General features: G+C 43.9%; 1 protein-coding gene across 1 annotated transcript in view; it reads left to right on the top strand.

The window, feature by feature from the left end:
• The first annotated feature begins 5927 nt into the window (after positions 1 to 5927).
• The window catches only part of LOC122943215 (sodium/glucose cotransporter 4-like), a 68371-nt gene continuing 59377 nt past the window's right edge, over positions 5928 to 14921 (top strand). The window contains exon 1 of the mRNA XM_044300784.1: positions 5928 to 6009. Coding sequence (XP_044156719.1) covers positions 5931 to 6009 — 79 coding nt within the window. The 5' untranslated portion in view covers positions 5928 to 5930. The remainder of the gene's footprint in view (positions 6010 to 14921) is intronic.

Below are 14921 nucleotides of genomic sequence, written 5' to 3'. Positions count from 1 at the left end.
TCACTTCTAAAAATGAATAAGGCATGGATCTCAGAGGAATTCAACACATGTGAGGAGTCGACCACATTTGATTGAATTTCCTCATGACAGCCCACAAATATCCGCCACCACCCAGAACAACTTATGGTCCCTGTCTTAGGTAAATACAGCGGCATAAAAGGCCTTTTATGTCCGTCGAATGCCTAATTTTTGAGGCCTGTACTGGCCGACAGTTCCATTTTTATCCCGTGACCGCCTAATGTCCCTCCAGCCACAGAATCCTACAAAGTTGTGTGCTGTCAGGTGAATGCCTGTTGGCTAATTTTTGGGGCCTGTACTGGCAAGTTCTCACAACAATACTTAGCGCACCGATCACTAATATCTCATGAGACCTTATAAAATGTGAATTTGTGTACCGTGAAGAAAAAAATTGCATCATTAGGGATTTTTGCAATGACACTTTTTTTTAAACACTCAATCTGCATATACAGCGATTGTTCTAACATGCATGTGAAATGTAATGAAATACACCGCTTTAATGTCAGATTACTTACAGAGAGAAGTTCTTCCTCAACGTTGAGAAAATTGTTGCCAACCATCTTTTCTGATCTCATCCAACTTCAATCTGGTGGAAACCAGTTGCTGTAGTAGGCCGCGCCTATTTTACGCGAAAAATACATTGCCGATATTTTGCATTGAAAAAAATAATGAATGGAGATCGGAAATTTGAATAATACATCTGATATGTCACTGTCCATGTTGTGGGACTATTTGTGCACTTCTAGTAATTATTTGGTGGCTGCAAATATGACCTGAAGGGTTTTCAGGTTCGCCTGCCATTTAAGTCTATGGGGCCCGCTGTGAACACACGGTTCGCAAACATTTGAGCACGAACGCGCCCCGGCCAATGTTCGTCCGTCACTACATATTTCCCAGACCGTGTTATAAATATATGTAAGCAAAATATGTAAGCTTGCAACCCACGTCAAGGTCCTCATTATCTTGCGAGTCCCTATAGATAAAAAATCCAAGCACCTAACACAAAAACCAGCCACTACCTACAGTACTCTCCATAGACCTGTCCAAAAAACCTATGCATGCTGGTGGTATTTATATGCGTATGCAGTAAAAGGTAAATCTAGCTAGAGGATGGATCAGTTTTTTTATTTTCACGCTATCCGCGTGGAAAAAGTGCCATGACACAACGCAATTGTTTTTGTATTTTTATTTCTCTTCCCTATCTTCCTTTAGCCATAACTTTTTTATTTTTCCATTCACATATCCATATCAGGGCTTGTTTTTTGCAGGACAAGTTGTACTTTCTAATGCCACCAAACAATGTAGTTGAAAGAGGGAACAAAAATTCTTAATAGGGTGGAATTCACCGTTTTCACCATTTTACGGGTTTTGTTCCTACGATGTTCCTTTTTCTGCAAAAAAAAACACCTGTGCCTTTCATTTTCTGGGTCAGTATAATTACAACAATACCATGTATACACTCACCTAAAGAATTATTAGGAACACCTGTTCTATTTCTCAATAATGCGATTATCTAGTCAACCAATCACATGGCAGTTGCTTCAATGCATGTAGGGTTGTTGTCCTGGTCAAGACAATCTCCTGAACTCCAAACTGAATGTCAGAATGGGAAAGAAAGGTGGACTACAACAGCAGAAGACCCCACCGGGTGCCACTCATCTCCACTACAAATAAGAAAAAGAGGCTACAATTTGCACGAGCTCACCACAATTGGACTGTTGAAGACTGGAAAAATGTTGCCTTGTCTGATGAGTCTCGATTTCTGTTGAGACATTCAAATGGTAGAGTCCGAATTTGGCATAAACAGAATGAGAACATATATCCATCATGCCTTGTTACCACTGTGCAGGCTGGCGGTGGTGGTGTAATGGTGTGGGGAATGTTTTCTGGGCACACTTTAGGCCCCTTAGTGCCAATTGGCCATCGTTTAAATGCCATGGGCTACCTGAGCATTGTTTCTGACCATGTCCATCCCTTCATGACCACCATGTACCCATCCTCTGATGGCTACTTCCAGCACGATAATGCACCATGTCACAAAGCTCCAATCATTTCAAATTGGTTTCTTGAACATGACAATGAGTTCACTGTACTAAAATGGCCCCCACAGTCACCAGATCTCAACCCAATAGAGCATCTTTGGGATGTGGTGGAACGGGAGCTTCGTGCCCTGGATGTGCATCCCTCAAATCTCCATCAACTGCAAGATGCTATTCTATCAATATGGGCCAACATTTCTAAAGAATGCTATCAGCACCTTGTGGGATCAATGCCACGTAGAATTAAGGCAGTTCTGAAGGCAAAAGGGGGTCCAACACCGTATTAGTATGGTGGTCCTAATAATTCTTTAGGTGAGTGTATATATTTTTAATGTCTTAATAGTGTAAAACTTAATTGAAACTTTGGGGAATTATTATTTTTATTTTTTTTACATCACCATATTCTAACCCCCGTAACTTTTTTTATTTTATTTTTTGTTATATCTACTGAGCTGTGTGGGACAATCATTAGTTTTTATTGATACCATTTTGGAGTATGTGTGACTTTTTGATCACATTTTATTAAATTGTTTTGGGTAAGAGAAGTGAGGAAAAATTGCGAATCATCCATTTCGCCCCTTTTTTCCGTTACGCCATTCACCATATTGGAAAAATATTTTAATAAAATGAGTTTTCGGATGTGGTGATGCCCATGATTGTTTATATTTTTTGTTATTTATGTACTTATTTTTCTAATCTTACGGAAAGGGGGGGGATGTGTAGCTCCTGTTTGAGTCTACAAAATTCTGTATTTTTTAAAAAAATTCTCTACAATTAATACATCCATATTGGTTAAAATAAGAATTGCAGCTTCAATACCCTGGGTCTTTTCGGAGAGACCCAGCGTATTGAAATTAAACTAGACGCCACAGAGGATGCCAGTAAGAAGCTCGGTTCTGGGTTGTTCACCCTTTAAGGATCAAAGAGGGGCAGAAGGACTTGGATCAAAAAGGGGGACTGTCTCTACAAAAGAGGGACACTTGGGGACATTGCATAGAGGATAACTGGTTAACAACAGGGATACCCCTTTAAGGGATTACAGCCACTAGTACTCTTATTGGTACTAATTGTTGGAGTTCAAACATTCTCCTGAATACCAAGTGCAGCAGGAAAAAATTTTGACCCATTTTCCATCCCTATTTTTCTACTTTCCCTCCCCCCTCCCCTCAGACTTGACAGGGCTTGTTTGTAGTCTGTTGGCATGGAGACACATAGGAGTGTACAGGGAGTGCAGAATTATTAGGCAAGTTGTATTTTTGAGGATTAATTTTATTATTGAACAACAACCATGTTCTCAATGAACCCAAAAAACTCATTAATATCAAAGCTGAATATTTTTGGAAGTAGTTTTTAGTTTGTTTTTAGTTTTAGCTATTTTAGGGGGATATCTGTGTGTGCAGGTGACTATTACTGTGCATAATTATCAGGCAACTTAACAAAAAACAAATATATACCCATTTCAATTATTTATTTTTACCAGTGAAACCAATATAACATCTCAACATTCACAAATATACATTTCTGACATTCAAAAACAAAACAAAAACAAATCAGTGACCAATATAGCCACCTTTCTTTGCAAGGACACTCAAAAGCCCTGCCATCCATTGATTCTGTCAGTGTTTTGATCAGTTCACCATCCACATTGCGTGCAGCAGCAACCACTGCCTCCCAGACACTGTTCAGAGAGGTGTACTGTTTTCCCTCCTTGTAAATCTCACATTTGATGATGGACCACAGGTTCTCAATGGGGTTCAGATCAGGTGAACAAGGAGGCCATGTCATTAGATTTTCTTCTTTTATACCCTTTCTTGCCAGCCACGTTGTGGAGTACTTGGACGCGTGTGATGGAGCATTGTCCTGCATGAAAATCATGTTTTTCTTACCTTGCAGACTTCTTCCTGTACCACTGCTTGAAGAAGGTGTCTTCCAGAAACTGGCAGTAGGACTGGGAGTTGAGCTTGACTCCATCCTCAACCCCAAAAGGCCCAACAAGCTCATCTTTGATGATACCAGCCCAAACCAGTACTCCACCTCCACCTTGCTGGCGTCTGAGTCGGACTGGAGCTCTCTGCCCTTTACCAATCCAGCCATCTGGCCCATCAAGACTCACTCTCATTTCATCAGTCCATAAAACCTTCGAAAAATCAGTCTTGAGATATTTCTTGGCCCAGTCTTGACGTTTCAGCTTGTGTGTCTTGTTCAGTTGTGGTCGTCTTTCAGCCTTTCTTAACTTGGCCATGTCTCTGAGTATTGCACACCTTGTGCTTTTGGGCACTCCAGTGATGTTGCAGCTCTGAAATATGGCCAAACTGGTGGCAAGTGGCATCTTGGCAGCTGCACGCTTGACTTTTCTCAGTTCATGGGCAGTTATTTTGCGCCTTGGGTTTTCCACACGCTTCTTGCGACCCTGTTGACTATTTTGAATGAAACGCTTGATTGTTCGATGATCATGCTTCAGAAGCTTTGCAATTTTAAGAGTGCTGCATCCCTCTGCAAGATATCTCACTATTTTTGACTTTTCTGAGCCTGTCAAGTCCTTCTTTTGACCCATTTTGCCAAAGGAAAGGAAGTTGCCTAATAATTATGCACACCTGATATAGGGTGTTGATGTCATTAGACCACACCCCTTCTCATTACAGAGATGCATATCACCTAATATGCTTAATTGGTAGTAGGCTTTCGAGCCTATACAGCTTGGAGTAAGACAACATGCATAAAGAGGATGATGTGGTCAAAATACTCATTTGCCTAATAATTCTGCACGTAGTGTATAGTAGCTGTAAACTCAACTAAACACTTTTTAATTAAAGCTATTTGTAAAGTTGCTTAGCTTGCTACTTTAGATGCACTGAAATGATTAATAATACACCTAGATGCTCAGCTCTCTGCAACTGCTGCCCCCTCCACGCCCCCGTTGCTCGTAGAGGCTCATTTGCATATAATAAAACATCCTTTTTCTCAGCAATGCGGGCACATATGAACATGGCACCAACACAGATGTCTTCAGCTGCCAAGTGCACATGTGACATGTTAGCCAGTGTCATAGGTACAAATCTGCAGACAGATGCCCTTTAAATCTTGATTTGCTTATATGAACTACAAACATTTGCAGATTAACTTTTTTTTTTCCTGAGGACTCAATCTACGCTATTGTTCTATAGTCATGTCTGTCCTCAGTGTTCGAAACAGGAATAAAAATAGGACACCAAAAAATGGTCAGGTAAACCATAAAAATGTTCAATAGGGAATAAATAAAATCTAAATCTATAAATATAAGCATATTATCAGTGTGACACGATTCAAAGGCGTACACCCTTCTTTCTGTGCCAAAAAGGTAAATAGATCCTCACTGAAGCAACAGGTTTAGGGCTCATGCACACGGCCGTTGCTCAGCTTGTGGCCCTATTGTGGCCCGCGTACAGCGGCTCGGCAATACACGGGCACCGGCCGTGTGCACCCCGCATCACGGATGCTGACCTATTCACTTGATTGGGTCCGCAATCCGGAAGATGCAGTGCGGTGCAGAACGGAGGCACGGATCGGAAGTACTCAGTAGTGCTTCTGTGGGTTTTCTGTCTGTGCCTCCTCACCGCGAAAAAGTAGTGCATGCACTACTTTTTTGCGGTGCGGACCGTCGGATGTGGATCGCGGACCCTATTTAAGTAAATGGGTCCCCGATACGCATGCGGCTGCCCCACAGTCGTGCCCGTGCATTGCGGACCGCGGTCGTGTGCATGAGCCCTTAGAGAAATGTTAACTCTGTCTTCATATGTGATGGTGAAGCAGGTGCATAAAGTAAAAAAATAAATATAGGTGTGTTCATGAATCTGCTTTTATCCCCAGGCAAACAGCAGTAGCTGGAAACATGCAATGAGCGCGGCTGTGCCGAAGGAACTTACAGTGACAGTCAGCAAACGGAGAGGTGAGGAAGTTCCCAGCGTGGACGCAGGTACGGTTTTCTTAATAATGTGTACGTTTATTTTCATGCATAGACTTGTAGTATAAACGCAAAAACGTATCTGTATTTCGCCATAGCAATGTGCACCTGCATACAGGGTTGTGCTGACTGAACCCCCCACATTTTTTTCTTTATAGACTTGTAGTATACTTGTAGCAGGGGCGGAAACAGAAAGCAGAGGGCCCCTGTGCAAAGAAAGTGCCTGGGCCCCCCCTTCCCCTACAGACATACAGATATAAACATAGGCCATAGGCAAAGATAATACATAGTGATGTGTGACAGCAGAAGGCACACCAGATTGTCAGCTCCTCCCGATCCTGCAGGTGGAGGAAGGGGTGATCAAGGGCATCAAAGATGGTGGAGACCGTTCAGATCCTGTGGTCCGTATGAATGCCCTCACACAGTAATTATTGCCCCTTTGTGCCAGCACACCGTAGTAATATCCACATTGTGCCCTGTCATAATGAGTGGGTCAGGATTCAGTCTGGATGATATGCATTTGCTGCACACATCGCATCCAGTAGGAAAATTTGCTATTGAAAGAGGATTTAATCTGACATCACACGTGGAGGGACCACGGTCCCTGCCATCTGCCCACACCAGACAAAGCAACCATGCCACGCTCAGCAAGTATCGCACATGGACCCTTCTGATTTGATAATTGTTGGGTGTTGGAAATGTTTTTGCTCTTTCTCCGTGTCTGATCAGAAGAAACTGAGGGGTTATTTATTATCCTGAAATACGCCTATATTTCAGGTGCAGTCGCCGCAATCTGCGACTTTGCCCCGCTCACGCCAGGTATAAATCAGTGTAAGGGGAGGGGTAGACAGGCCCGTCTCATTCACCATTTTCTATGCCTGGTTTAGGGGTAGAAAATTATCTACATCCAGAACTGGAACATGAATATGTAGAACTGGCGGAGGACCCGCCAAAGTTATGGAGAGGCTGGCGCCTCTTTATAACTTTGGCGGAAGCACCGCCAGATATAGGGGTTATAAAGATCAAGGTCTAAAACGCTGGTGTTAATAAATGACCCCTGAGTGTATGAGCAACACTTTTAACCCATTTACACGACCCGGATCATATGCATTTTGTGATCTGAAAATTACGGATGACGTCCATGTGCCATCTACTTTTTTTTTGCAGATCCATTAACGAGCCTGCATGTTGGGGACCAGTATAGGACATGTCACATTCTCTATCCTTCGGGGAACAGACATACGGATGAGGAAAAAAAATTACTTCTATATGTTTTCCATATCTGTATGTCCATTGAGCACAAAACAGAAAATGTGACACGTCCTATACTTCTCTACAAAATGCGGACTGCAGACCCATTTAAGTCAATGAATCTGCAAAAATGTGCCGATCCACGGACTGCAAAATACATGAGTGTGGGCCAGGGCCAGTTACAGGAGGGCCAGAGGGGGACAGGGGTGATAGGTGGAGTAAAACAAATACCAAGTGTCAAGTTCAGTGTCTGGCAGGGACAGTGGGCACAGGGGCCACCTCCAGTCCTCACTCACTTTCTCCTGAGTTGCTGGTTTGCTGTAGGCCTCACACATTAAGCACCAACTCTGAGGTGCTGATCAGCTAGGAGAGGTCCAGATGTGGGCGAAGCTATCGATGGGGGGGCTACCGTCATCACTAGATGGGGCGGAGCTACCGTCATCACTAGACGGGGCGGAGTTCTCGTCATCACTAGACAGAGCTACCAACACCGTGAAGTGGCTCAGCATAGGCCTGGCTGAGCTCATTTCAAACTCTTCATGGCTGCCCCAGTGCCCCCCACACAGCAGGACTCGGCTGTAAGGAGGCAGGGTGATCACAGATACAGCTCAGGATGGGCTGCCCAGGCCCTGCTGCTCAGAGCTGTGGATGGCACAGCATGTCCTCAGACTCAAGACAGTGAGACACAGATTGCCAGGGGGGCCCCTTCTACATTCTGGATGGAGTTATGAATGGTGAAGCTGGGAGCGGGCGGCTCTTTGCTTCACCATTAGAATCAGCTCCTATGCTGGGCCCCTGTGCGGCTGAACCGGCTGCAAAGGCCTTATGTCCGCCTCTGTCTTGTAGTATAGCGTGCAAAGATGTGTGGTTAAGTGCAATTTTTGATATCTGGCAAGTCCAGGTTTGTTTTTTGATGAAGCAATGATAACGTTGATTAGTATAATCACTCCATGAATGTGTAGAAAGAATTCTGTCAAGTACAGGTGCAACGGGCATCTCCCCCCAGGGCTCTCTATATAACGCGCCGCAGGTGTAGGAATGACGAGCGGTATGTTGCGGCCTAAAATGTCTTTTTATGTGTGTCACTGTTCTACTACCTGGATACGGCTGGACCCCAGGCTTTGGCTCCGAAGCAATAAATAGGGGGAATAATTGAGGAATAAAAGAATAACTTGAGTCCAGACCTTGAGATGAAGTTCAATGGCAGCTTTCCTTGAATAAACATTTCTCCAAAACGGTTTACAGGCTTTGTCTTGGTTCCAGCAGGCTTTAGCATGAAACTGGCAGGCAAACTCCACTCTGCTATATCTCTGTCTCTCTCTGGCTCTGCTGTACTGACAGGCTGGCTGTATAAATCAGCTCCTTCCGTATGCTGAACTTCACTTTGTAGTCTGACTCTAGATTATGACAGGGAACTTTCCTCCTGGCTCCTGAGACTTCAAGCTTTGGCCTCCATGGCCAGCAGAGCTTAAGGTGCTTTAGCTGGTGTGGGCACGTCCAGCAGAGATGTGCCCCTGCACAACCTTCCACTAGCTGGGGGTAAGCTAGACTAAAGGAATGGAAAGCTCAATTCTATATAATTACACCTCTGCCATATTTGCTGCCACCTGCTGGTGAACCAGGCACATGATATGAACAATTACATTACATTAGATGCACAGTGTGGACGACCTGGAAAAAATACACAAGATGACATGAGGTTAGACCAATAAAGACCGTAGCAGGGTGCAGAAGTGGTAACACCACTCTGGGGTGTTACACAGGGCCAGTCTTCAATTCCGGTAATAAATTACTTTTTACCTATGCCTTGTAGCCAGCCACACCTAATTAAGGGAGGCGTAGCTAGAAATGACTGGGCCCTATACCAAATTTCTAAATGGGCCCTTTCCACACATGCAACCCCCACCTCCTGCGGCTAGTCAATGTCACCCATGCTCACCATCCATACTCCCCACCTACTCGGTCATATACAGTATCAAAAATAGGGGGATTATTATTACTTTTTTCAATTCTGCACTGTGACCCCATTAATCTCTATGGCTGCACTGCTACAGTGTGATCCTTGGTTGCACAACATCTGTCTAGATCTCTCTGCAGCCCCAGCCTAAAGGTCCATTCACACGAGCACATAAATGGGTCCACATCTGTTCCGAAATTTTGAGTAACGGGTGCGGACCCATTTACTTTAATGGTGCCGCAAAAGATTGCGGACACCACACCGTGCGATGTCCGCATCCGTTGTTCCGTTCCGCAGCCCCACAAAAAAAAAAAGAGCATGTCCTATACTTGTCCACAATCGGAGACAAGAATAGGCACTTCTATAATGGGTAGCCCGTTCCGTTCCACAAATTGCAGAATTCACACTGGCGGCCTCCATGTTTAGCAGATCCGAAATTTGCTGATCGCAAAACATGGCGCGGTCATGTGAATGGGTCCTAACGCACATGACGCTGCCCCAAACGGAACTGTATTGTGCACTGCCATACGTCAATATTGTGCGCTAAGGATCCAGCTTCTATGAAACTATAACTCCCAGCATGCACACTTAATCAGCTGTTCTTGTAACTGATAGAAATGGGGGGATACCTCACTGCCATTGACATACAAGTACAGTTACATTGGGACGCTGACACCTTCCTATCTCTCTGGCTGCTCATAGGGTGTTATATGCTGGGAGTTGGACTAAGGATTAAAGTTACAAGAGACCGACATCATTTCCCTGTGGATTACAAACAGTATTGCACAATACTTAGGGTGCACCCCAACGAGAAACTCGCCCAGGAACATACAAGTGCAGCTAGGCTGCTTACTGGACTTTGGGGAAAACATCACATTTACTGGTTTATTGTTAGACAGCGTTACATTTACTGTTAGTTTATTCTCTGTGTACCAGTCTGTTTTATATATTCTCAGCTTCTTGTTCACTACATTGTTCAGTAAACTCAACTGCTTGAAAATAACCGTTGTCACACAAAGTGGGGGGAAAAATGTCCCTGCATCTTATGGGGTGAATACAAATGAGCACTTCCATTATGAAAGCGCATATTAGTACCGGAGGACCGGGAAGCGGTGACGGCTCTGTACTCACCTCCTCCTGGTCCTCCGCTGTGGCTGCGCACAGCGCGAGGGCGCTCTGTGACCTTGCGTTGTGCGCGCTAGTTCTCAGCACAGCCGACAGGGGAAGGAAGAAGAGTGCTGGCGCGGCGGCACCCGGAGCAGGAGAGGTAATGATTTATTTTATTTTATGTCATCTGAGGCATGGGGCACATCTGAGGCAATAGGGGCTGATCAACTGAGGCATGTGGGCTAATATGAGACTGGGGCTGATCAACTGAGGCATGTGGGCTAATATAAGACTGGGGGCTGATCAAAAGAGGCATGGGGGCTGATATGAGGTCTGAATGGGGTCTTATTGGGGGGTCATTCACTTTTTGGCGTGAGCTGAGGTCTGATTGTGGGTCTGATCTAAGGTCTTATTGGAGTCTTATTAACATTGGGGATCTAATTGGAGCTGTGATCTGAGGTCTGATTAACATTAGGGGTCTGATTGCTGGTCTGACCTGAGGTCTAATGAAAAATATTTTTTTCTTATTGTCCTCCTTTAAAACCTAGGTGCGTCTTAGGTGCCGGTGCGTCTTATAGGGCAAAAAATACGGTATCTATTCTATTAATACACCCCGTAAATGGCTGTAGTACAATGTAACTTCACCACTGAATGGCAATTATGACATATTTTTTCATATATTTTTTTCCTATTAATACACATAGTAACATAGTTTATAAGGCTGAAAAAAGACATTGGTCCATCCAGTTCGGCCTCTTATCCTGAAAGTTGATCCAGAGAAAGTAAAAAAAAAACTGTGATGTAGAAGCAAATTTTCCTCACTTTAGGGGAAAAAATTCCTTCCCAACTTCAATCAGCCAATTAGAATAACTCCCTGGATCAGCGACCCCTCTCTAGTAGCTATAGCCTGTAATATTATTACACTCCAGAAATACATCCAGGCCCCTCTTCCTTTATTGTACTCACCATCACCACCTCCTCAGGCAGAGAGCTCCATAGTCTCACTGCTCTTACCGTAAAGAATCCTCTGCTATGTTTGTGTACAAACCTTCTTTCCTCCAGACGCAGAGGATGTCCCCTCATCACAGTCACAGGCCTGGGGATAAATAGATGATGGGAGTGATCTCTGTACTAAGCCTTGATATATTTATACATAGATCTCCCCTAAGTCGTCTTTTTTCTACACTGAATAACCCTAAGTTTCATAATCTTTCAGGGTCCTGTAGTCCACCCCATTCCAGTTATTACTTCACACAGCAGCAGAATAGCACCAATTTGTGCAGCAAGGTATAATAGAATCGCTCCTATTACCCAGGCTGTACACTTTTCTATTGCACCCTGTTCTTCTTTTATAGTGTAGATGATTCCTCCCTATCCTTTCCCTACACCTTGACTAATCTTTCCCTGAACTTGTAAATTGTTTTTTCAGCACAAAAAAAGTCTTTCCTAGCACTGTCCCTAGCGCCTGCTGACGTCTCTCCCTGCACTAAGTACACTGGAAAATGGCTGAATCCAAAATGGCTGAGGCTTTTTATAGGACTGTGACATCTAGCTGGCTGCTGATTGGCTGCATGCATGGCATTATGGGTGATCCCACCTTTCCAGAGTTCTTTGTTCAATGTCCTAAAACGTGCAGCAGCCATTTTAGGAAAAAATGCAAATACAGTCATGTGAAAAAATTAGGACACCCTTTGAAAGCATGTGGTTTTTTGTAACATTTTTAATAAAAGGTTATTTCATCTCCGTTTCAACAATACAGAGAGATTAAAGTAATCCAACTAAACAAAGAAAACTGAAGAAAAGTCTTTTCAAGATCTTCTGTAAATGTCATTCTACAAAAATGCCTATTCTAACTGAGGAAAAAGATAGGACACCCTCACATGTATTCCCTCTTAAATTGGCTCAGATCTCACACAGGTATATCACACCAGGTGCACATAATTAGTAGATCGTTACTCTGCATGTTGAATGAGGCTTGCCCTATTTAAACCTCAGACATTTAGTTTGGTGTGCTCCTGACTGTTGAAGTGAGAGTGAGCACCATGGTGAGAGCAAAAGAGCTGTCAGAGGACTTCAGAAAAAAGATTGTAGCAGCCTATGAGTCTGGGAAGGGATTTAAAAAGATCTCAAAAGATTTTGAAATCAGCCATTCCACTGTCCGGAAGATAGTCTACAAGTGGAGGGCTTTCAAAACAACTGCCAACATGCCCAGGACTGGTCGCCCCAGCAAGTTCACCCCAAGAGCAGACCGCAAGATGCTAAAAGAGGTCTCCAAAAACCCTAAAGTGTCATCTCGAGAACTACAGCAGGCTCTGGCTACTGTTGATGTAGAAGTACATGCCTCTACAATCAGAAAGAGACTGTACAAGTTTAACTTGCATGGGAGGTGTGCAAGGAGGAAACCTTTGCTTTCCAAGAGAAACATCGAGGCCAGACTGACATTTGCCAGAGATAAAGTTGACAAAGACCAGGACTTCTGGAATAATGTTCTTTGGACAGATGAGTCCAAAATTGAATTATTTGGACACAACAGCAGAGGACATGTTTGGCGTAAACCAAACACAGCATTCCAAGAAAAGAACCTCATACCAACTGTGAAGCATGGAGGTGGAAGTGTCATGGTTTGGGGCTGCTTTGCTGCAGCAGGACCTGGTCAGCTCACCATCATAGAATCCACGATGAATTCTACTGTGTATCAGAAGGTGCTTGAAGAACATGTGAGACCATCAGTTAGAAAATTAAAGCTGAAGCGGAACTGGACCATGCAACATGACAATGACCCAAAACATACTAGTAAATCAACCAAAGATTGGCTGAAAAAGAAGAAATGGAGAGTCCTGGAATGGCCAAGTCAAAGTCCAGATTTGAATCCCATTGAGATGCTGTGGGGTGACTTGAAAAGGGCTGTACGTGCAAGAAACCCCTCAAACATCTCACAGCTGAAAAAGTTCTGCATTGAGGAGTGGGGTAAAATTTCCTCAGACCGATGTCGAAGACTGGTAGATGGCTACAAGAACCGTCTCACTGCAGTTATTTCAGCCAAAGGAGGTAACACTCGCTATTAGGGGCAAGGGTGTCCTATCTTTTTCCTCAGTTAGAATAGGCATTTTTGTAGAATGACATTTACAGAAGATCTTGAAAAGACTTTTCTTCAGTTTTCTTTGTTTAGTTGGATTACTTTAATCTCTCTGTATTGTTGAAACGGAGATGAAATAACCTTTTATTAAAAATGTTACAAAAAACCACATGCTTTCAAAGGGTGTCCTAATTTTTTCACATGACTGTAGTTACTAGTGATGAGCGCCATAGGCAATATTAGTTTTTGCGATATTTTGCACATTTTTTGCATTATATTCTAAATAAAGTCGCAAATTCTAGAATTCGGGATCTCCGGTCATTATTTTTGCAATTGTGCAAATCAGCACTAATGATGCGCATATTTTTTGTGCAATACGTGCTACTTCACATTTTCTCAGGTCTGAGTAGATATTACTGATTGGTGCACTAAGTATTGTTGTGACATCACAGCACTATGTCTGTAGCATGTATGTATGGACAGCAGAGAAACAGCCATTCCTTTCACACTACCTAACACCCTGCACTGGAACCAGCTAACTATATCACTATCTAACCTACACTGACTATCTCCCACTAACTATCTGTATGATATATATGAGCTAACTATCTAATGGAATTGGCTAAGGAATAGGATCCAGATGACTCAGTAAAGCACGGAGCACAGCAATTTTACTGCTCTCTCTCTCAGAACTGCAAAAAAAAACTGCAGAAAATGGCTGCTGGGAAGTCCCTTATATAGTAAAGGGGTAAGTAACTTTCCTATTGGTTGCTAGGGATGTTGCTAATCTCTGATAAAGATATTGCAGCCTTCTCATTGGCCCACAAGCAAGAAGGGAGGTTACTGTCACTGCCTCGGTCTTGTGCGCAGTGACACTTTAGCTGGTTGACAGGGGCAAAGCGTTGTCGTCGCAGCATGTATGTGCCTTTCTCCCCTTCTCCTGGTTCCTCCCCTGTTTGGTGTCTTTAGGGTTAACTATCTGGCTGGGTGTAGCCACTGGGTTCATATTGCCTCTGTATTCCAGGCATGAGTCAGTTGTCCTCCAGCCTTGGTGTGTGCTGGAGTTGCTCCTGTCCTGGATATGTCATCAGTCCAGTTTGAGGGCCACCTAATTGGACATCCGTGTCTTCCCAATGTCTTCCTGATGTCATCCTGTCGTCTTCCTTCCTCTCACTACCCTTGCATATGTTTGGTGATGTTTATGTATGGGTGGTTGTTGTCTTGTCTAGTTGTTGTTACATGTCTGGTCTGTTGGTGTCTGTAGTTCAGCATGTTTGCTAGACATGTCCCCTGTGTTGTGTACCTCCAGAAGGGGGTCTCAGGGTTCCCTGGAGGGGGAACCACAAGTCAGTGTGCAGCTCTGGTGGGGGTCGCCATGCATCCTGTCTGCATGGGGTCCAGTTGCCGTTGTTGTCGCAGCAGGTAAGTGCGTGTTGTCTGTTGGCTCTTGCCTGCCAATTTAGTAGAGGTGCACTGTCTGTCCCTTCTGTGGAAGCTAGGCCAGTAAGACTCATGTTTATCCATGTCTGGGAT

This window comes from Bufo gargarizans, chromosome 7 (genome assembly GCF_014858855.1).
Source record: "Bufo gargarizans isolate SCDJY-AF-19 chromosome 7, ASM1485885v1, whole genome shotgun sequence".
Taxonomy (NCBI): Eukaryota; Metazoa; Chordata; class Amphibia; order Anura; family Bufonidae; genus Bufo; species Bufo gargarizans.
Note: the sequence above shows the minus strand (reverse complement) of the source record. Positions and strands in the feature narration are given on the sequence as shown.